General features: G+C 41.9%; 1 protein-coding gene across 1 annotated transcript in view; it reads left to right on the forward strand.

The window, feature by feature from the left end:
• The window catches only part of LOC142203115 (aldehyde dehydrogenase, mitochondrial-like), a 35,830-nt gene that overhangs the window by 3,224 nt on the left and 9,173 nt on the right, over positions 1 to 23,433 (forward strand). Inside the window, exons 2-9 of the mRNA XM_075273609.1 lie at positions 4,269 to 4,373; positions 13,527 to 13,667; positions 13,988 to 14,067; positions 15,635 to 15,746; positions 16,109 to 16,237; positions 17,511 to 17,624; positions 19,690 to 19,792; positions 22,879 to 23,063. Coding sequence (XP_075129710.1) covers positions 4,269 to 4,373; positions 13,527 to 13,667; positions 13,988 to 14,067; positions 15,635 to 15,746; positions 16,109 to 16,237; positions 17,511 to 17,624; positions 19,690 to 19,792; positions 22,879 to 23,063 — 969 coding nt within the window. The remainder of the gene's footprint in view (positions 1 to 4,268; positions 4,374 to 13,526; positions 13,668 to 13,987; positions 14,068 to 15,634; positions 15,747 to 16,108; positions 16,238 to 17,510; positions 17,625 to 19,689; positions 19,793 to 22,878; positions 23,064 to 23,433) is intronic.

The following is a 23,433-nucleotide window of genomic DNA, read 5'->3' on the forward strand; positions in this document are numbered from 1 at the left end:
AAATTATTTTTTTTTGATGTGTGTGTGAGACAGGTTCAATATTAATCCATAAAGAAAGAAATTGTAGCATTCTCCTTTATATGCCACCTTAGCCCTGTTTTTAAAGCATCTGCAATGTACATTTATAACGTTAGGCCTGTTTGTCAAATATCTATGTCCCATCCGGTAAACCTGGTCCTTTTGACAGCCACATTTCCCATGCAAACTCCTGCGCAGCTGAAATTAACTCACTGTATTATAGAGATTTTCACAAGTGGAATCTCTGCACCTTCCACATCACTTTTATGAAAACAAAAGTGTCATGAGAAATGTTTCTGGTATCATGTGAAAGCTGAGACTGCAGTACTAGCTATGAAATAACATGAGATATCACTAGCTAAAAGCGGTCTTGAATCTGAGAATAGGTTCACATTAACTTAGAATATTACAAGAATGTTCACCAAACACCCCCAACCCCCCAATGTCCTCTGATGCATATGTTTTTTTACATACTGCTAGAAAGCAGTCCACTGAATTTTTCCCGGTATGTGCCCCGGGTTGGAGATATTGGTGTCATTAATTTTGGCAACGGTATCTCCCCACTGTCAGAAGGATGATCCTCACAGCCTAGCGTCATTGCTGCGCTGTGAGGAACGTTTCCCCCAGCAGTACTCATCCATAGACTTGTGAACAAGTACTGCTGGGGGAGGGGGGGGGGGGGACGACATGTTCCTCACAGCCCAGCAATGACGTTTAGCCATAAACTGTGATTGAACACTTACATTGGGCGAAACTTTATAGTGAATGATTCTGTAAAATTTCCTCATTTCCAGGACATGGTTCCACAATGACACTTGCACAATATTCTGATTACATTAATACTAATATTTAGGCACAAAGCAAACACTTTATTGTTGAGTTACAAAATATTTGTCCAGCAGTATTTGCCTGAGATTTGTTTGATACGTTTCATAACTCTGCCAAACTTGCCATTATCAGTGTCAAGGGCAGATCTGAGACTGCTACTGACCTGACAGGGGAATGACACAGCATTATGCATTGCCTGGTTAAAAACTTAGGGACAATGTGGGCTGGAAAACCGTCTGTGTGTTGCCCTTCTTTTCTGGTCACACTACAGCTTCTCTGACTCCACAACAATCTTGAACAGGGTTCTGTCTCTGGATGATTAGAACAAATAATTCACATGTCTGTTGAGCTGCATTCTCCTCTATAGGACTTCTGGATATAGCAGAGTAACCGTGCTTGATTCCCTGCAGTCCCATAGAGATGAATGGAGCACAGAGGACATGCACAACCTTTGTGCCATTCATTCAGAACAATAATTCTCAACCTAGATACCATGGAAACCCTTCAGGGGTGCTGTGAAACTCTGGAACGCTGCGGACATACTGTGGAACATTATAATGTGTGTAGGGGCCACTGGGAACCATTGAGTTCAAAAGCTGCTAAAAACCACATTAAAATTCCCATATTCTTGTCTTTCATTAAGCAGCTGACTTTTGGTAAGCGGCAACTGAACTTCCACCAGATGCTTGCCCTCTATTCTGTGTATAGGGGATAACTGTTCTTAGCTTTAACTTTCCTGACAACTTAATCTCCTTTCATAAAGCATGTGATTCTGGAGTAAAATGTAATGCACTTTAATAAAAAAAAAAAAAATGTTGCTGCTTTCTGCCTGAAAAACCTCTGTAACGTTCCTGCTACTAGGTATATTTCTTGCAGTGTTGGATTGGGGTGCCAAGAGTCCACTAGTAAAATACACTCTTAGTGATCACTATACAGCTACATGGAAATATTACTTGACACTTTTTTGTGAATTTCTAAAATTTTGCCAACATAAATTTATCTCTCAGTAGTATCTTGATGCCTAGTCCTTTCCTCTGATTGCTTCTGTCATGGGGTCCTGGCAGTAGCCTGCTGCCTGAACTAGGGTCATCTTATCTCTGTAGATTCGTTAAGAAATGGTTCAATAACAATGAAGCAGGGTGGCCCCTCACAATCCCCAAACCTCAACTCAATCGAATACTTATGGGTAGAGTTGAAGAAAAAATTGTATTCATATTCAAGTGAGTTGACCAGTATGTACTAACATTGGGAACTTGTTAAAGAGACCTGGGAACAGATTTCAGTCGAGACATGCTTGAATCTCATCAAGAGCATGCCCAGAAGGATTCAGGCAGTGTTGAAAGACATAGGTGGAGTTACAAAATACTACCAAAATAATAAAAATTTAGATTTTTAGGTGCAAAGCAGTAACAATGCAGTTACATAACTAATCATATGCTAAATAGTTCCAAGTTAAATTTATGTATGAGATAGTCAAGATGATAGTCTATTAACTTCAAGCAAAACCAAAATAAAAAAAACCTGCTCGTCTGAGCAACTAACTAAACAGAGCTGATAACCTAACTATACTTCCAGCCACACAAACAAAACAGGAGCAATATAGTCTCACTGGATTCAGGGTTACAGGACAGAACCAACTCCTTTCACCTCATGGAACTGCACTGGAATCTGCAGCCTTTTTCTGGCCCGGTAATGAGACAAGGAGCTACACCGGGGTTGAGGCCTACTCTAGATCTGCCCTGGACCACACATATGTCAGAAACCTGGGGCTGATAGATCTACCTGTCAAATGCTCACAACACATTAAAAATCAAAACTGCTTCACAGTTGGGGGAGGGGCTGTTTCTTCTCCCAGCCTCCACACACATCTACCAACTGCTTTCTCTGCAGTGGACTGAGCATTTTCCACATCTTACAGCTTACGCTGGGTTCACACCTGCGTTTGGGGTCTCCGTTCTATGGTTTCCGTCTTCTGCATGCCAGAAGACGGAAACCATAGACCGGGTCCGGCCGTGCGCGGCGGTGAGCGTTTTAGGCTCTCCGCCGCGAAACCGGATTTTTTTATCCGGACACAGAGTACTGCATGTCCGACTCTGTGTCCGGATTATAAAACCCGGTTTCGCGGCGGAGAGCCTAAAACGCTCACCGCCGTGCACGGCCGGACATCTCTCTCACCCATTCAAATGAATGGGTGAGAGAGACTCCTGCAGGTTTCCGTATCCTGCCTGTGTTTTAGGCAGGAAACGGAAACCTAAGTACGGAGTGCCGGGCCGCAGATGTGAACGAGCCCTTAGAGGTTTTCTACGTACTTTTATCTACTTCTGGCTGCTTTTGTTATTATAGAATGGATATTACTAACAGACTGAGAGCAGCTTTCCTAACTTTGCTCCTAGATTGCTGTTTTCCTGTATTAGGCATCTTTATAGCTGCATGCCTGTATGTACAGTATTTACCCTATATTTGTACTACAGTGTTCCTGAATTTCTTATATTATGCTCACTGTCCTTAGCTATTTGTTTGTCGTTTGGTAGTAATGGATAGTGAAGGAGGACAGGCTGCTTCTTATTGTACATGCCCACAGCCTCAAAGACAAAAGTAAAATGTGCTCCAGCCATAATATTAATAATAATAAAAAAAATTATTCATATAGTGCCAACATATTCCGCAGCACTGTACAATTTGTAGGGTTGAAGTACAAAGAGATATATTACAAAGAAATAGTCACTTCACACAATGAGACTTTCATGATTATTAGCAGTAGAAAGACTGATAGGACACCATATATGAAGGCTTTTACAGTCATACAACAGACTGCTCAGCAAGACCCTGCACATATTTCAATAATTTTTTATAAAAACTTAGGTACCCTCAAGTATCTTTCAGGCCAAAAGAAGACTAAGGCCCGGTTCACATCTGCATTCAGTTTTTACAGTTTCCTTCTCTTTCTGCATTTTTCGTGCGGAAACCACATGGACCCCATTCTAGTCTATCGGGTCCGTGAGTTACCTTAGATAACCACTTGTTTATGCAGATTAGGTTTCCATTTGGGGGGTCCCCAAGCGGACTCCCCGAACAGAGACCCATGTGCAAGAGAAGGATCAAATCCCTGTTCTGACTGTGTACACAGCTATGACAGAGCTCAGTGGTAGTAGAAATAGTCATTGGACAGATGGATGGCGTGCATAAACGAAAATGGAGGCCAGCCTCACACCCACATCATGGCGACTGCTCATTCATGTTACACTTCCATGCCCCAATTGTGCTGAGCAGGCCATTTGCATACAGGTTCAAAGGTGATTATTCTCAGGCGCAGGATATGAACTACCATACAGCACATCATATATGTGGTTTACAAGAGTCCTTGGTGGGAATGGTCTCCCTTTATGGAACTCGCAACATTTTAAAATCTTTTCTATTTTCAGCTCTTCATAAATAATGAGTTCCAAGATGCCTCCAGCAAGAAGACTTTCCCCACGATTAACCCTTCCACTGGAGAGGTCATCTGTCACATTGCAGAGGCAGATAAAGTAAGCGACAAATGTTAACTGTGTTTCAACAAACTGTGCATAAATGAATAGTACTGGCAAATACTAGAAACGTTGTATATATGTTATCAGAGAAAATAATGTTTCTTTTTCTTACCTGGCAGTTTTCGACCACTTCCCTCCCTGCCAAACTAACTTTCTCTCTGAAATTGATCACATGTATCACATAACATATGTATGTAAGTCTAAGGATAGGGTGGGAAGGAATGAGCCAATTCTATTATGATTGTATAGTATGGCCTCGCAGTAGCAGGAGATTGGCTGTTAACTGTGAAGAGTAGAGACAGCTATTACAACTAGCACACGTCTACAAGACAAGACTTCCAGATGCCTTCACCAGAGCCCATCATGAAGCAAGTTGAACCTGCGCTGAATCAGAGAATCTGAATTGTCACCAAACAGATAGATGCACCAATAATAAATGCACTACTGCAGAAACCAAAACAAGGTCCACCAAAACATACACAGTGGAGTCGAGGCAAGAATCAAGTAGGACAGGCATGGGTTGGTATTAGGAGAGGATATCAGATACCAAAATCAGAAGACAACACAAAATCCAGAAAACAAGCCAAGGGTCACAAATCAAAACTGGCATGTCACAAGCAGAATCGGGAAGCAAAGGGAAATCTGAGAACAAGCCAATGGGTCAGTTAGAAGTAAATTGTCACAACAGGTAATGGAGCCAAACTAGGAGTAGTAAACAATTTAAACAAATTATCCTCTGCAAATCCAACCTGTGTAGACGTCCTAAGATTGCACTAATTTTCTCTATGTAAGTAAAGCATATATAAAAATTATCATTTCCTTATCTTCCCAGGAAAGACATCCATCTGACCACCACAACAGTATATGGTCTCTGCCCTCTGGGTTGCACATTCTTACTTCTATTCTTCCCATTCTGCAGAAAATCTGCTACAATGATCCATGATTAAAAACCTTGTCCAGCCCCAAAAGGATTTTTCATATTGAAGACCAATCCACAGGCCAGACCCTGCACAGATCAGTTCTGGCAGTCTCCAGGTGCTGGGAATTAACATCAGTGGATGGGGAGTGTGTACGACTGCTCCTATTCATGTAATAATTGCAGCACTACAGACCCATCCACTATATATTGGTGGTTCTGGGGAAGAGTAACATTGCTCCTATTGCTTGAATAGGAGCAGCTGAAATTGCTCCACTGATGTAACTTCTAGCACCTAGAACCAGCTGATCTGTATGGGATCCTGGTGTCAGACCCCGATAGGTCGTATACTGATGATCTATGCTGTGGTTAGGTCATCAGTAGGATCAATTCTTTTGGAGCCGGAAAACCCCTTTAACACAAGGATTTATGGAAAAATCTTTGGAATAAAATCTCTGCCACAGCAGGACTTGCACTTGCATTGCCAGTCCTCTCCCATTAAGTAGTCGTGAAAAAAGGTGTTGGTAAACTGTGGGGGGGAAAAAAAAGGGCCAAAATTTGGTGCAACTTGGCAAGTAATGTCTATTTTTAGGTCATTTTCTCTGACTGGCTTGACCAGGCGGCTTATAGTTATAGCTATACAGTCCTATGAAAAAGTTTGGGCACCCCTATTAATCTTAATCATTTTTAGTTCTAAATATTTTGGTGTTTGCAACAGCCATTTCAGTTTGATATATCTAATAACGATGGACACAGTAATATTTCAGGATTGAAATGAGGTTTATTGTACTAACAGAAAATGCGCAATTTGCATTAAACCAAAATTTGACCGGTGCAAAAATATGGGCACCTCAACAGAAAAGTGACATTAATATTTAGTACATCCTCCTTTTGCAAAGATAACAGCCTCTAGTCGCTTCCTGTAGCTTTTAATCAGTTCCTGGATCCTGGATGAAGGTATTTTGGACCATTTCTTTCTACAAAACAATTCAAGTTCAGTTAAGTTTGATGGTCGCTGAACATGGACAGCCCACTCTCAAATGATCTGAAAACAAAGATTGTTCAACATAGTTGTTCAGGGGAAGGATACAAAACGTTGTCTCAGAGATTTAACCTGTCAGTTTCCACTGTGAGGAACATAGTAAGGAAATGGAAGACCACAGGGACAGTTCTTGTTAAGCCCAGAAGTGGCAGGCCAAGAAAAATATCAGAAAGGCAGAGAAGAAGAATGGTGAGAACAGTCAAGGTCAATCCACAGACCACCTCCAAAGAGCTGCAGCATCATCTTGCTGCAGATGGTGTCACTGTGCATCGGTCAACTATACAGCGCACTTTGCACAAATAGAAGCTGTATGGGAGAGTGATGAGAAAGAAGCCGTTTCTGCACATACGCCACAAATAGAGTTGCCTGAGGTATGAAAAAGCACATTTGGACAAGGCAGCTTCATTTTGGAAACAAAAATTGAGTTGTTTGGTTATAAAAAAAGGCGTTATGCATGGCGTCCAAAAAGAAACAGCATTCCAAGAAAAACACATGCTACCCACTGTAAAATTTGGTGGAGGTTCCATCATGCTTTGGGGCTGTGTGGCCAATGCCGGCATCGGGAATCTTGTTAAAGTTGAGAGTCGCATGGATTCCACTCAGTATCAGCAGTATAGTTCCTCAGTGGAAACTGAAGGGTTAAATCTCTGAGACAACTTTTTGTATCCTTCCCATGAACAACTATGAGGAACATAGTAAGGAAATGGAAGACCACAGGGACAGTTCTTGTTAAGCCCAGAAGTGGCAGGCCAAGAAAAATATCAGAAAGGCAGAGAAGAAGAATGGTGAGAACAGTCAAGGACAATCCACAGACCACCTCCAAAGAGCTGCAGCATCAACTTGCTGCAGATGGTGTCACTGTGCATCAGTCAGCAATACAGCGCACTTTGCACAAGGAAAAGCTGTATGGGAGAGTGATGAGAAAGAAGCCGTTTCTGCAAGCACGCCACAAACAGAGTCGCCTGAGGTATACAAAAGCACATTTGGACAAGCCAGCTTCATTTTGGAAGAAGGTCCTGTGGACTGATGAAACAAAGATTGAGTTGTTTGGTCATACAAAAGGTGTTATGCATGGTGTTAAAAAAAAAACACCATTCCAAGAAAAACACTTGCTACCCACTGTAAAATTTGGTGGAGGTTCCATCATGCTTTGGGGCTGTGTGGCCAATGCCGGCATCGGGAATCTTGATAAAGTTGAGGGTCGCATGGATTCCACTCAGTATCAGCAGATTCTTGAGAATAATGTTCAAAAATCAGTGACGGAGTTGAAGTTACGCTGGAGACGGATATTTCAGCAAGACAATGATCCAAAACACCGCTCCAAATCGACTCAGGCATTCATGCAGAGGAACAATTACAATGTTCTGGAATGGCCATCCCAGTCCCCAGACCTGAATATCATTGAACATCTGTGGGATGATTTGAAGCGGGCTGTCCATGCTCGGCAACCATCAAACTTAACTGAACTTGAATTGTTTTGTAAAGAGGAATGGTCCAAAATACCTTCATCCAGGATCCAGGAACTGATTAAAAGTTACAGGAAGCGACTAGAGGCTGTTATCTTTGCAAAAGGAGGATCTACTAAATATTAATGTCACTTTTCTGTTGAGGTGCCCATACTTTTGCACCGGTCAAATTTTGGTTTAATGCATATTGCACATTTTCTGTTAGGACAATAAACCTCATTTCAATCCTGAAAAATTACTGTGTCCATCAGTTATTAGATATATCAAACTGAAATGGCTGCTGCAAACACCAAAATATTTAGAACTAAAAATGGTTAAGATTAATAGGGGTGCCCAAACTTTTTCATAGGACTGTATATATATATATATATATATATATATATATATATATATATATAATGAGATATAGCTGAAGTGACTCTCCCACACACTAATATTCTTTTTATTACACAAGCCCGTACACAGTGAGAATCAGAGGGCAGCTCTCAATACAGAAGCAACAGAAAAAATAGAGATGCATGATTTTACAGAAAAGAGCCAAAATTAGTGAATACGGTATCTTACAAAATGTGTGTATGACACCAATGATGCCAGAACAGGAATGGCAGGTAGGATTGGCCGTGGGACCTGTCATTCCACACCCCCTCCAGTCCACAAATTGTGGATATTTCTGCAGCGTGTCAGCTTCTGGGGATTGTCCTCATCAGTGAGGTTTAACCCCTTCCCGACATGCGCCATAATAGTACGCCGCATGTCGGGTCTGTAACTGCTTTAAGCAGTAGACAACCGGCTCTAATGCCTCCGATCGGTCCCCGGACCGATCGGAGGCATTAACCCCTCCGGCGCCGCAGTCAAAGGCGCCGGAGGCGCCATTTTCCCGGCAGCGCATGGGCGCCGCCATTTTGGCCGGGATCGCCGGCTCCTGGAGCATGCTCCAGGGCTGACGTCCCGTTGCCATGACAGCCGGGAGCCTTGTACAGGCTCCCAGGCTTGTCTGCAAATCCTCTCTTTTGCAGGCTGGTCTATGCAGCCTGCAAAAGAAAGGATGCTTTTTTGCAATGCATTGCAATGCATTAGCATTGTAATGCATTGCATTAGTGATCAGACCCCCTGAGGTTCAACACCCCTAGGGGGTCTAATAAATGCAAAAAAAAAATTTAAAAAAAAGTTAAAAAAAATATAAAAAAATATAAAAAGAATTAAAAGTTCAAATCACCCCCCTTTCCCTAGAACACATATAAAAGTAGTTAAAAACTGTGAAACATATACATGTTAGGTATCCCCGCGTCCGAAATCGCCCGCTCTACAAATCTATAAAAATATTTTTCCTGTTCGGTAAACGCCGTAGCGGGAAAAATAGTCGAAAGTGCCAAACCGCCGTTTTTTCACTGTTTTGATTCTGATAAAAATTTGAATAAAAAGTGATCAAAGCAATAACATTTCCCGAAAATGGTAGAACTAAAAAGTACACCTGGCCCCGCAAAAAAAGACGCCCTATGCATCCCCGTACACTTACGTATAAAAAAGTTACGGCCGTCGGAATATGGCGACTTTTAGAAAAAAAAAATTTTAACACAGTTTTGGAATTTTTTTTAGGGGTCAAAATGTAAGTAAAACCATATAAATTTGGTATCCCTGGAACCGTACCGAAACACACAATATAGGGGACATGTCATTTTGGCTGCACAGTGAACGCCGTAAAACCAAAGCCCGTAAGAAAGTTGCAGAAATGCATTTTTTCTTCAAATCCACCCCATTTTTCCCTGCTTCCCAGTACATTATATAGAATAATTAATGGTAGCATCATGAAGAAAAATTTGTCCCGCAAAAATTAAGACCTCATATGGCTCTGGGAGCGGGGAAATAAAAAAGTTATGGGGTTTAGAAGGAGGGGAGTCAAAAACGAAAATCAAAAAATGCCATCGGCGGGAAGGGGTTAAAAGGTCAGCTCCAGCAGCAAGACTTTGGATAGAGCTAGGCTGCAGGGCCAGCTGGAAGGTCACACTGTGGGAGCTGTGTCTTGTACCATTCAATTTTGCTATTGAATCTGCTATTATAGGTGAGGTAACCTACCGTATTTTTCGGACTATAAGACGCACTTTTTTTCCCCAAAATTTGGGGGGAAAAGAAGGGTGCGTCTTATAGGCCGAATGTGGCGCCTGGCACCCGCCGTAATAGAGAGGCGGAAGCCGGCAAGTGATAAACTCCGGGGCCTGAGACATCGCTGCGCTCCTCTGCCCTGCATGAAGCCAGCAGCGGGAGGAGTGATGCTATTCCGTCCCCCCGCCGCTGGCTTCATGCAGGGCAGAGGAGCGCAGCGATGTCTCAGGCCCCGGCACCTGTGCCGGCATCTATCCCTTGCCGGCATCCGCCTCTCTAGTACAGCGGATGCCGGGTCAGTATCGGTGGCCCCTTCTCCCCGGGGCCGGTCCCCACCGGCCCCGTACCTGTAAAGTTGCAGGCCGGCTCCTGCGCGGCGATATCACAGGAGCCGACCTGTGCGGGTGAGAGCCGGGAGCCTAATGAGGCTCCCAGGCCTGTCACTGCTATATATTAGTATTGCGGCTGGGTCTATGACCAGCCGTAATACTAATAGACAGAATGTCCCATAGACGGCAATACAGTTGTATTGCCGTCTATGGGACTTGCAATCAAGTGACCGCAGGTTCAAGCCCCCGGGGGGGAATAAAATAGTAAAAAAAAAAAAAAGCTTTAAAAATATATAATAAAAATATGAAATAAATAAAAGTTCTAAATCACCTCCTGTCCCTAGAATATATATATAAAAGTAGAAAATCATATATCATAAATAGAGATGAGCGAACAGTGTTCTATCGAACACATGTTCGATCGGATATCAGGGTGTTCGCCATGTTCGAATCGAATCGAACACCACGTGGTAAAGTGCGCCAAAATTCGATTCCCCTCCCACCTTCCCTGGCGCCTTTTTTGCACCAATAACAGCGCAGGGGAGGTGGGACAGGAACTACGACACTGGGGGCATTGAAAAAAATTGGAAAAAGTCATTGGCTGCCGAAATCAGGTGACCTCCATTTTAGACGAATAGTGGATTTCAAATCCGGGTCATATGAGAATGTGAACTTTGTGACTATGAGACAGGGATAGCTGTACAGGCAGGGATAGCTAGGGATAACCTTTATTTAGGGGGGAATGTTATTAAAAATAACTTTTTGGGGCTCTATCGGGTGTGTAATTGTGATTTTTGTGAGATAAACTTTTTCCCATAGGGATGCATTGGCCAGCGCTGATTGGCCGAATTCCGTACTCTGGCCAATCAGTGCTGGCCAATGCATTCTATTAGCTTGATGAAGCAGAGTGTGCACAAGGGTTCAAGCGCACCCTCGGCTCTGATGTAGCAGAGCCGAGGCTGCACAAGGGTTCAAGCGCACCGTCGGCTCTGATGTAGGAGAGCCGAGGGTGCACTTGAACCCTTGTGCACCCTCAGCTCTGCTACATCAGAGCCGAGGGTGCGCTTGAACCCTTGTGCACACTCTGCTTCATCAAGCTAATAGAATGCATTGGCCAGCGCTGATTGGCCAATGTATTCTATTAGCCTGATGAAGTAGAGCTGAATGTGTGTGCTAAGCACACACATTCAGCTCTACTTCATCGGGCTAATAGAATGCATTGGCCAGCGCTGATTGGCCAGAGTACGGAACTCGACCAATCAGCGCTGGCTCTGCTGGAGGAGGCGGAGTCTAAGATCGCTCCACACCAGTCTCCATTCAGGTCCGACCTTAGACTCCGCCTCCTCCAGCAGAGCCAGCGCTGATTGGCCGAATTCCGTACTCTGGCCAATCAGCACTGGCTAATGCATTGTATTGGCTTGATGAAGCAGTGCTGAATGTGTGTGCTTAGCACACACATTCAGCTCTACTTCATCGGGCTAATAGAATGCATTGGCCAGCGCTGATTGGCCGAATTCCGTACTCTGGCCAATCAGCACTGGCTAATGCATTGTATTGGCTTGATGAAGCAGTGCTGAATGTGTGTGCTTAGCACACACATTCAGCTCTACTTCATCGGGCTAATAGAATGCATTGGCCAATCAGCGCTGGCCAATGCATTCTATTAGCGTGAACTGAGTTTGCACAGGGGTTCTAGTGCACCCTCGGCTCTGCTACATCAGATTGCTACATCTGATGTAGCAGTGCCGAGTGTGCATCAGATGTGTAGTTGAGCAAAACTGACTCAGCACTGCTAAGTCTGCATTCGCATAGGAATGCATTGGCCAGCCTTCGGCCAATCAGCGCTGGCTCTGCCGGAGGAGGCGGAGTCTAAGGTCGGACCTGAATGGAGACTGGTGTGGAGCGATCTTAGACTCCGCCTCCTCCAGCAGAGCCAGCGCTGATTGGCCGAATTCCGTACTCTGGCCAATCAGCACTGGCTAATGCATTGTATTGGCTTGATGAAGCAGTGCTGAATGTGTGTGCTTAGCACACACATTCAGCTCTACTTCATCGGGCTAATAGAATGCATTGGCCAATCAGCGCTGGCCAATGCATTCTATTAGCGTGAACTGAGTTTGCACAGGGGTTCTAGTGCACCCTCGGCTCTGCTACATCAGATTGCTACATCTGATGTAGCAGTGCCGAGTGTGCATCAGATGTGTAGTTGAGCAAAACTGACTCAGCACTGCTAAGTCTGCATTCGCATAGGAATGCATTGGCCAGCCTTCGGCCAATCAGCGCTGGCTCTGCCGGAGGAGGCGGAGTCTAAGGTCGGACCTGAATGGAGACTGGTGTGGAGCTATCTTAGACTCCGCCTCCTCCAGCAGAGCCAGCGCTGATTGGTCGAGTTCCGTACTCTGGCCAATCAGCACTGGCCAATGCATTTCTATGGGGAAAAGTTAGCTTGCGAAAATCGCAAACTGACAGGGATTTCCATGAAATAAAGTGACTTTTATGCCCCCAGACATGCTTCCCCTGCTGTCCCAGTGTCATTCCAGGGTGTTGGTATCATTTCCTGGGGTGTCATAGTGGACTTGGTGACCCTCCAGACACGAATTTGGGTTTCCCCCTTAACGAGTTTATGTTCCCCATAGACTATAATGGGGTTCGAAACCCATTCGAACACTCGAACAGTGAGCGGCTGTTCGAATCGAATTTCGAACCTCGAACATTTTAGTGTTCGCTCATCTCTAATCATAAACCACCGGGTTTTTTTTCAATACAAGGTGATCTAACCAATAGACATTCCCCAAAATGGTATAACTAAAAAGTACTTCTGGCCCCGCAAAAAAAAAACACTCTATGCGTCCCCGTACAGCTGCAGGGTCACCTGTCAATGTGGCCTTGCAGCTGTTGCAAAACTACAACTCCCATATATTAAATATTTTACCATTTTTTGCTTCAAATTTTTTTTCCCTATTTTCCTCCTCCGTCTTATAGTCCAGTGCGTCTTATAGTCCGAAAAATACGGTATTTATGTGTTTAGTTAAGAACTGGGCAGGTATTTATTTTGTATTTGTTTGTTTTTTTTCTTTTTTTATTGCTGCACCGTTTCTTGTGCAGTAAAAAATAAAACTCTACCTTTTTGGACTAAAAAAATCTGGACTTGTGTGTCTATGCCACCCCACCTAGCAACCTCAGACCCTGACAATATATATATATAATATTTTGTGTGTGTGTGTTTGTTCAGATGTATGGTATGATATATTTTTATAACCCTTAAATACATGTGATACAATAACTGTCCTTTTCTAGGCAGATGTTGACAAGGCAGTGAAAGCTGCACGAGATGCATTTAAGCTGGGATCACCATGGAGGAGAACGGATGCCTCACAAAGGGGAGTCCTGATAAATAGGCTGGCAGATCTTATTGAGAGGGATCGGGCTATACTAGCTGTAAGTATGCTATGTATAGGATTAACTGCAATTGTTGGTTATGTTTTACTGAATCCAGTACTTTGGAAATAATTTTATTGTAAATCCATTAAATGGAAAGTATTTCCTAAAATTTTTTATGCCAGTCAATACCAGGTAGTAAAATATATTAAAATATTTTTTTTTTATTCCATTTTTTGTCCATGATTGTGTACCTGCTACTGTCCTACACTATTCACTCATACAAGGAAATTTAGATTACGTTGATTTGTTGCTGTTAATATGTATTGTGTAATAAAATATGATAGTTTTTTAATTTAATTATTTTTTTTTAAACTTAGAATTTGGAAACCCTGGACAATGGAAAGCCTTATGCCATGGCCTATGCAGTAGATCTGGATATTGTATTAAAATGTTTGAGGTAAAAAAAACTTTCTGGAAAATAATTTGTCGATCCTATTGATCTAATATAGTGCAGCTGTATGTACAGTTGCAAGTAATTGAGTCGGTGTTCTTCTGTCCTGTTTTACTGTAAGTTTGAAGGATAGTGAGAGACAATGATGCCTTGTATTGCTAATTTAAGAGATTCCAATAAAGGTAAAGAGCAAGTACAATAAAATAAATGAGTAAGAATCTAACTAGTTCCCTTACTGTTGGTCAGGTCGCTCTCTCCTTTGGGCCGCATCAAAACACAGGATTGTAGCTAACCCATAGAAGTCTAAATCAGATAAGTGGCCCAATATAGTGTACATTGCAAGTAAGGTGTACCTCCAGTTACAGAACTGCTTTTCATAAATTCAGTACACTTAAATATAAGAATCTTTGTAATATATCTTATTAAAGAAATCTGTTATCTTCTCCACTTAATGTAGCTGCGTCCATCAGAGTCCTTCTCTTTGTTCACCTCACACACATGGTGGGACATGACCCACAGGATCTGAAAACAACTATCAGTTTAACCATGTAACCTGGAGTACTTATAAATTTACCAAAATAATTAAATAAAGACATGACTGTTTCAGTGGAATAAAATAGGCCGCAATGTTTTATTTATGGGGTTTCCAGAAAGAATAAATAAATAGATGAATAATTAAGTAATTGAATAATCCAATCAATAAATAAAGAATTAATTAATTAATGGACCAATAAACCGTAAAATATGTAGCCAAAAGCTTCACCATTCAAGTCCTCCCACCAATAGCTGGGCGACTAAAACCCCCACTAATAAAACTTCACGACAGTCTTGATAAGCAAGTCAATAGGGCGGGCGAGTGGGCGCTGACTTCCTCCAGGTGATTTCTTCAGGAAACTGCCACACTCCTATCAGCTGAGCTGGCTTTTTATAGTTGAATTTCCCGCCACTGGAAACAGCTGTCCAATCAGCTGACAGCTGCGGGTGCTAGGCGAAACAGCTAGAATTCTCTAGAACCTGCTCGTGCTGGGCACAGCTGACCTTAGCTTAACCTTCATGGTAAGCACCACTCCATAGAGTACTTCAAAAATAGGTGGATACCTTAGGAAACTCATGGACCACATAGACTATAATGGGGTCCATGTGGTACGGCTCAGTTTCTGCCTGTAAAGGGAGAAAAATATGTAGAGTAAAACGCTGCTTTCATGAAAAATGTAGAGAGCGGAACAGAATCCCTGAACGCACTGCAAGCTCTGGTGTGAATCCAGCGTAAGGTATATTACAAAAAAAGTCTATTATTCACCTCTACTAATAATTTTTGAAAAGTTGTTTTATAATTGCAGGTATGTCCTTCCTCTAATGTACTCTCAAAACTAAGATACATATACGATAGATGTGCAGTTATCTGACTGCTGGAACACCTGCAGATCAGATGTTTCCCTGTGCTGTCAGCCTGTATCCCATTTAAGTCTATGGGAAATCTGCTGTAGTACTCACTACTGCCATTCATGGGGAAAACACCTACAAGACTAGTGAATGAAATACAAGTCTTAATTAATTCTTCATTTTAATTCAGGTACTATGCTGGATGGGCTGACAAGTGGCATGGAAAAACTATCCCAATTGATGGAGACTATTTCACCTACACCAGACATGAGCCAGTTGGAGTGTGTGCTCAGATCATACCGGTAGGCTTTCTTTGGTTCTGTCTTGTTAGTGTGCACTTGATTTCTAACTTGCTTGATAATTAAAGTGGAAAACAAATATAAGAAACTTTACAACATCCTGTTTTATACATCCTGTTCAAGTCAATATGGAAGTGCTACATCTGAATTCAACCTCAAAATGAGCTCCAAATTGTACCTGAAATTTGCCTTGAATTCACTTCAATTCTTTCACTAGATGAACCTAGTTTCTCTAATTCAACAGTGGAATTTGGTCAAGCAGAAAAAAAATTGGCTTCCTATTCCTGAAGCTGAATTTTCCAGATAGTACAAATTCTGCCATGTGAATGTAAAGTAGCAGAACTGATTCCTGTTCCTCATTGCAGTGGAATTTTCCTCTTGTGATGTTAGCCTGGAAGTTTGGCCCTGCACTGGCTACTGGGAATGTCATTGTCATGAAGGTTGCTGAGCAGACGCCCCTCACTGCCCTACATGTTGCCAGCTTGGTGAAGGAGGTAACTTGCCTTTTGGTGCTTTCCATGTGCCTGAATCTTTTGAGTTTCTTGATATAGTTATGGATGTTTAGAAGCGGTTTTTTTCCTCCTGGATCACCTGTTTCTCCACATTCCAAACAATTGTTTTTTGCAACTGTTATACCAATTAAAGGCGTTTTCACAGATCACTATATAGATCTGTCCTTAGGATAGGCCATATTAGATCAGTATTGACTCACATCACCACTGCTTGTCTATAGTGGTCTGTGCACCAGATCTCTGTATCTTTAGTATTAGCTGTTCTAGGTATTGTCCTCGGTCCAAACCTCTTCAAGCAGATGAGCGCTTGCCAAGAGTCAAACTGCACCCAAACTGATAGTGATGGCCTAGACTAAACCCTTTCATCTAGGCAGGTGACAATCTAAACCACTTTGCCACTGTCCAGTCAAATGGACAGTGTCACAGCAGGTCAAGCTGTATGATCTTAAGAAGCTTGCACCATATCCTGAACTCAAATTCAGACAGAAACCAAGGATGTTTAGGACTTGAGGCTTATTGCTTACCTGCAGTATGTACCTCTGCACCTGGATCCACATAGATGATAGATGATATCTCAAAAGGTTACACTGTTGGAGCCACTCTGACACTCTCCACACTGAAGGTTAGAGTCACCACCCTGAAGACTCCCCAGTTATCTTTTTTTTTTTCCATTTGTTTGTCAATCTAGTGCAGAACGAATTGGTGCCAACTGAAGGAAAGAGGGGGCGCCTAAAACAAAATTGCTCTGTAATCTGATTTTATCATTTGGGTATTTTTTTTTGTGAGGACATAACAGGACATATTGATGGTGCCAGCTTGGAGAGCAGCTGCTCTTCGGCTAAATGCAGCCTTGATGCCCTGTATGTTTAGTAGACCTGGTAACAGGTTTACTGTCCAATATGGGTTTACATTATTGATGTCAAATTGGATGAGATTTATTTGTTAAACCACTTATCAGGTTCTGAAGCTGCTTGTTTATATGGTCAGAGGATTAGCTCAGAAATAGCCATTGATGTCGGCTTGTCCTCTGTCTTCACCCCCAGCTCACTAATAGTTCTCCTGACTTTAGAAGTAATATAGAACTAGAAGCCATTTTAGTCCTGGATGTAGTATGACAGGTGAGAATATTTAGCCACTGGTGGTAGAGGGGCTTAGCTTTTCCCTCACATATTGATGTTATGTACAGAACTAGTGTTTAAAAAAAAAATCCCTATTGGCTAGGATTATGTGAGTAACATATTGTATTATTTCTCAGGCTGGGTTCCCACCAGGCGTAATAAATATCATTCCTGGCATGGGCCACACAGCAGGCGCTGCCCTCTCTTCTCATATGGATGTGGATAAAGTTGCTTTTACTGGATCTACAGAGGTAAGATCGCCATCGCCTATCCTAGAACCTCTTCATTGAGCAACTCCTTTTTTGTAAAAGTTATCTAATTTTATAATGATTTGAAAGATTATTTTTTTATCATAAAATGGTTATAAATGTGGGAACACGAGTTGGCGGCCTATTTTGCCCAAATCCCCATTATATGTAATTTTAGTAAATATCTCCTGCATGGTTGCATGGTAACCCTATACCTCCTGAATATCTGGATGCAGTGATCATAGTTATGCCATACCTCCATAGGAATTCATCCACCCTTCCAGCTACAGATCCAGTACCCTCCTTAATATGGAATCCATCTTATTCACATCTATACAAGCTCACAGGCTGAATTAAATCTTCCCTGTATACAACACGCCACAGAAAAAGGTTGGATGTACCTCATGTGGCTAGATATTACTAAGCAGGTAGGTTCATACAAAATGCGATGCTCTACAGTGGTTGGCCATTAAAGCCTTGGCAGTCAGCTCTTTACCTGTTGATCTGCTCTCCTGGCTCTCCTCAAGATCCCACACCCTCGCTCTCTGGAATAGGTTGAAGGCATGCTACTCTTTACAGTCTCCTCATTTGATGGTGGATGAGTAAAGGTCTACTCTGGATACGTTGCTTTATAGGTGGGAATGGGATTTGATCCACTGATTAGTTTTGAATGATGTATGTGTGTTGTAGAACATTTCTGCCTTAGGCAAATCACTCATTTAATAGCAGTATTAAATACAGAGGTGACCTCAATGTATCCCTTTGTCTTGGGCAATCTATGGGTAGGGGCCCAATTTCCACTGTATGTGGGTCTTTGTCTGCCCCTGCCTGGAAACTACCATATATGCTGAGATAGTAAGTGGATATGGAAACAGCACTTGAACTTTCAGATTGGTCAAAAATGGTGGAAGCAATTGTGAAAATCTCAATCACTATAGCTTTGGTTGAGACAGATCGAAAGGTCCTCCTATGATAGTACTTGGTTCCTTCCCAATTGGCCCTGATGTATCTGGAGGCCTCACTATTGTGCTTTAGTAGACCATGCATCAATGTCCACCTGATACTTTCAGTCAAAGAGTTAACTTCATTAACGCTCTCAGATATTGCAAAGGGTGCAAGGAAATGAATAAGGTTTATCTTTTTGGCGGGCAAACTGGTAATAATAAGTTGGAAGAAGACATCAGTATTCTTAGATTTGGTTAAGCAAAAATTACAATGGATTTTGGTCATTGACAGGATAACCAATTTGATAAAGCTCCCGTAAAAAAAATTTAGGCCATTTGGTCCCCTTAGATTTCCTATCTGGAAAGCTCTGCATGAGATGACCTATCTCATGGTTACTACTGAATGTATTATTCAGGATCCCTTGAAACTCCTTTCCCCTAATAAGTTTTTCCCCATCCTTCTGATTCCTCCTCTCCTCCGTTAGTTTAGATTCTATGTTTGTCCTTTGTGTCTTCCCTTTTCTGGCTGTCTCTTTGTTCTTGGTCTGGGAGCTGAGATCCATATTTGGAAAAGTTACTTTGCGTTTAGCTTTACTACAGTTCATCGTTTATAACATTAATGCTTATTGTTCTTCTATTATTTTGTTCTAGAATCGCTTATATTTGTGGCTTGGTGAAAGATGTAGTCTTATGTGTTGCAAATGCTCATCGCAAATATCCTTATATTCTAATCTTTATTTTCTCTACTTAATAAAAATGAAACTGTAAATGTGGAGTGTTACATCAGATTTGTTTGCAAATTAGGCCAGAATTCTAGTACATTTTTATTAGTGACACTGGACTGCTAAAGCAACATTGACTATAATGGGGTCTGCCGGGGTCCCCCCCCCCCTTCAAAACTGAAACTGGAAGAGAAAAAATTCCTCTCCTCTGATTTTTGGTGGTTTCTGCAACAGCAACTCCAACGCAGATATGAACCCAGCATCAATATGCTGCAATGTGTTTGAGTTCAGGGGTTAAGCAGGCAACTGCAGTGATGGCGTGTGAATGGTTAAATTGTTTGTTTTTCAATAGGTGGAAATGTGTCATAAAGTAAATGAACTGTATAAAATTTTCTGCTTTAGGTGGGCCGTTTAATCCAACAGGCAGCTGGACAATCCAACCTGAAGAAGGTAACCCTTGAGCTTGGTGGAAAGAGTCCTAACATTATTTTCTCAGATGCTGATAGTAAGTCATCAGTTTGTATCTTAAACATCTTCCTCTTGACAATATCCCATAGATTCTCTATGGTCAGGCAAGTTTCCTGGCCACTCAAGCACAGTGATACTGAGGTTAATAAGCCAGGTCTTGGTACTTTTGGCAGTGTGGACAGGTGCCAAGTCCTGTAGGAAAATGAAAATTTCATTTCCAAAAAGCTTGTGGGCAGAGGGAAGCATGAAGTGCTCTAGAATTTCCTGCTAGACGGCTTTGCTGACTTTGGTCTTGATAAAACACAGTGGACCTACACCAGCAGATGACATGGCTCCCCAAACCATCACTGATTGTGGAAACTTCACACTAGACCTCAAGCAGCTTAGATTGTGTACAGCGGCCTCTCCAATCTTCCTCCAGACTCTGGGACATTGATTTCCAAATGAAATGCAAAGTTTACTTTCATCTGAAAACACCTTTGACCACTGAGCAACAGTTCATAGCTTTTTGATGATATTCTAATTTATTGACATGCACAAGTATATATTGTTGATGTCTCCATTTGGGGGCTATCATTTTCCTTCTCCCTCCCCCCTTCTCCAAGTTATTTTATACAAATATGATCGGTGACAGAAAGAGGCAAATGATTGAAGAAACAAGCACTGTTAATATATAAAGTACCGTATATACTCGAGTATAAGCCTAGTTTTTCAGCACAGTTTTTGTGACGAAAAAGCCCTCCTCGGCTTATACGAGTCAAGTAGAAAAAAAATATATATATACAGTCCTATGAAAAAGTTTGGGCACCCCTATTAATCTTAATCATTTTTAGTTCTAAATATTTTGGTGTTTGCAACAGCCATTTCAGTTTGATATATCTAATAACTGATGGACACAGTAATATTTCAGGATTGAAATGAGGTTTATTGTACTAACAGAAAATGCGCAATATGCATTAAACCAAAATTTGACCGGTGCAAAAATATGGGTACCTCAACAGAAAAGTGACATTAATATTTAGTACATCCTCCTTTTGCAAAGATAACAGCCTCTAGTTGCTTCCTGTAGCTTTTAATCAGTTCCTGGATCCTGGATGAAGGGATTTTGGACCATTTCTTTCTACAAAACAATTCAAGTTCAGTTAAGTTAGATGGTCGCCGAACATGGACAGCCCGCTCTCAAATGATCTGAAAACAAAGATTGTTCAACATAGTTGTTCAGGGGAAGGATACAAAACGTTGTCTCAGAGATTTAACCTGTCAGTTTCCACTGTGAGGAACATAGTAAGGAAATGGAAGACCACAGGGACAGTTCTTGTTAAGCCCAGAAGTGGCAGGCCAAGAAAAATATCAGAAAGGCAGAGAAGAAGAATGGTGAGAACAGTCAAGGACAATCCACAGACCACCTCCAAAGAGCTGCAGCATCATCTTGCTGCAGATGGTGTCACTGTGCATCAGTCAGCAATACAGCGCACTTTGCACAAGGAGAAGCTGTATGGGAGAGTGATGAGAAAGAAGCCGTTTCTGCACGTACGCCACAAATAGAGTTGCCTGAGGTATGCAAAAGCACATTTGGAGAAGCCAACTTCATTTTGGAAACAAAGATTGAGTTGTTTGGTTATAAAAAAAGGCGTTATGCATGGCGTCCAAAAAGAAACAGCATTCCAAGAAAAACACTTGCTACCCACTGTAAAATTTGGTGGAGGTTCCATCATGCTTTGGGGCTGTGTGGACAATGCCGGCACCAGGAATCTTGTTAAAGTTGAGGGTCGCATGGATTCCACTCAGTATCAGCAGATTCTTGAGAATAATGTTCAAGAATCAGTGACGAAGTTGAAGTTACGCCGGGGATGGATATTTCAGCAAGACAATGATCCAAAACACTGCTCCAAATCAACTCAGGCATTCATGCAGAGGAACAATTACAATGTTCTGGAATGGCCATCCCAGTCCCCTGACCTGAATATCATTGAACATCTGTGGGATGATTTGAAGCGGGCTGTCCATGCTCGGCGACCATCTAACTTAACTGAACTTGCATTGTTTGTCCAAAATACCTTTATCCAGGATCCAGGAACTGATTAAAAGCTACAGGAAACGACTAGAGGCTGTTATCTTTGCAAAAGGAGGATGTACTAAATATTAATGTCACTTTTCTGTTGAAGTGCCCATACTTTTGCACCGGTCAAATTTTGGTTTAATGCATATTGCACATTTTCTGTTAGTACAATAAACCTCATTTCAATCCTGAAATATTACTGTGTCCATCAGTTATTAGATATATCAAACTGAAATGGCTGCTGCAAACACCAAAATATTTAGAACTAAAAATGATTAAGATTAATAGGGGTGCCCAAACTTTTTCATAGGACTGTATATATATATATATATATATATATATTTTTATTTTTTTTTTTTTTTGGGGGGGGGAGGTCCTATGTCCAGCCGCAATATTAATGTATGGAATCTCCCATAAAATAGTGGGGAAAAAAGCTTTAAAAAAATAAAATAAGTAAAAGTTCTAAATCCCTAATTTCCCTAGAATACATATAGAAGTAGAAAATGACTGTGAAACACAAACACACATGCACATTAGGTATCCTGTGTCTGAAAGTGCCCTGTCTACTGAATATAGGGTATCTGCAGTGCTCCTGCTCCGTCAGGAAGGGGTTAATAGGAGCACTGCAGATACCCTATATTCAGCCAGGCTGAATTCCAAGTGGGGGGAAAAACCCAGTACTCAAGCTCAGGGAAGGGGCAGACAGACAACCAAAACACCCCCTCCCCTTCCCCAGCACCCACCGCACCCAAAAACTCCGACCATTTTAATTTTTGAAATTTTCCAGTAGCTGCTGCATTTCCCCCCCTCGGCTTATACTCGAGTCAATAAGTTTTCCCAGTTTTTTGTGGTAAAATTAGGGGCCTCGGCTTATATTCGGGTCGGCTTATACTCGAGTATATACAGTATATTACAAAGTTTATCTTTATTTGAACTGTGGAATTAGGAAAAAAAAAGTTTAGTAACACTTTAAGTAGCTTGTGATTTTGTGTTCTAAATTTATTTTACAGACATTTTCATACCATTGAATTTTTTTTTTTTTTTTTTTTTTTTGTTCTTCACAGTGGACTGGGCGGTGGACCAGGCCCATTTTGCCCTGTTCTTTAACCAAGGACAGGCCTGCGCTTCTGGCACTCGCACATATGTTCAGGAGGATATCTACAATGAATTTGTGGAAAAAAGTGTCCACCGCGCAAAGAACAGAATTGTTGGGAACCCATTTGACATCAAAACTGAGCACGGACCCCAGGTAAGGGTCTAAAAATAAAATAATAAAATTAGATCGGCAAGGGGGGGAAATCTTTTTACATGTTCTGTCTGCGTGCTAAACATATTTTCAAGACTGACCATGTCTATGTTGAAGGAAATCATGGTGAGCTATTGTATGATGCAGTGTGCTTCTAAACATGTAGATGCTACTGTACTGATCTCAAATATGTCCGTACAGTAGAGATCTGGCTGGTCACATGGCTGTGGTCCGTGCCGGAAATGCATCACTGCACTGATCATGTGTCACAGATGGAAGCCCCTTACTACCCTTACTAAATATTGCTTTGCACTAACTCACATTGGTGTATGGCATTTTACTCCCTTTTTTTCACTCTCCACTTGCATCCTAT

Source organism: Leptodactylus fuscus, chromosome 1 (assembly GCF_031893055.1).
Source record: "Leptodactylus fuscus isolate aLepFus1 chromosome 1, aLepFus1.hap2, whole genome shotgun sequence".
Taxonomy (NCBI): Eukaryota; Metazoa; Chordata; class Amphibia; order Anura; family Leptodactylidae; genus Leptodactylus; species Leptodactylus fuscus.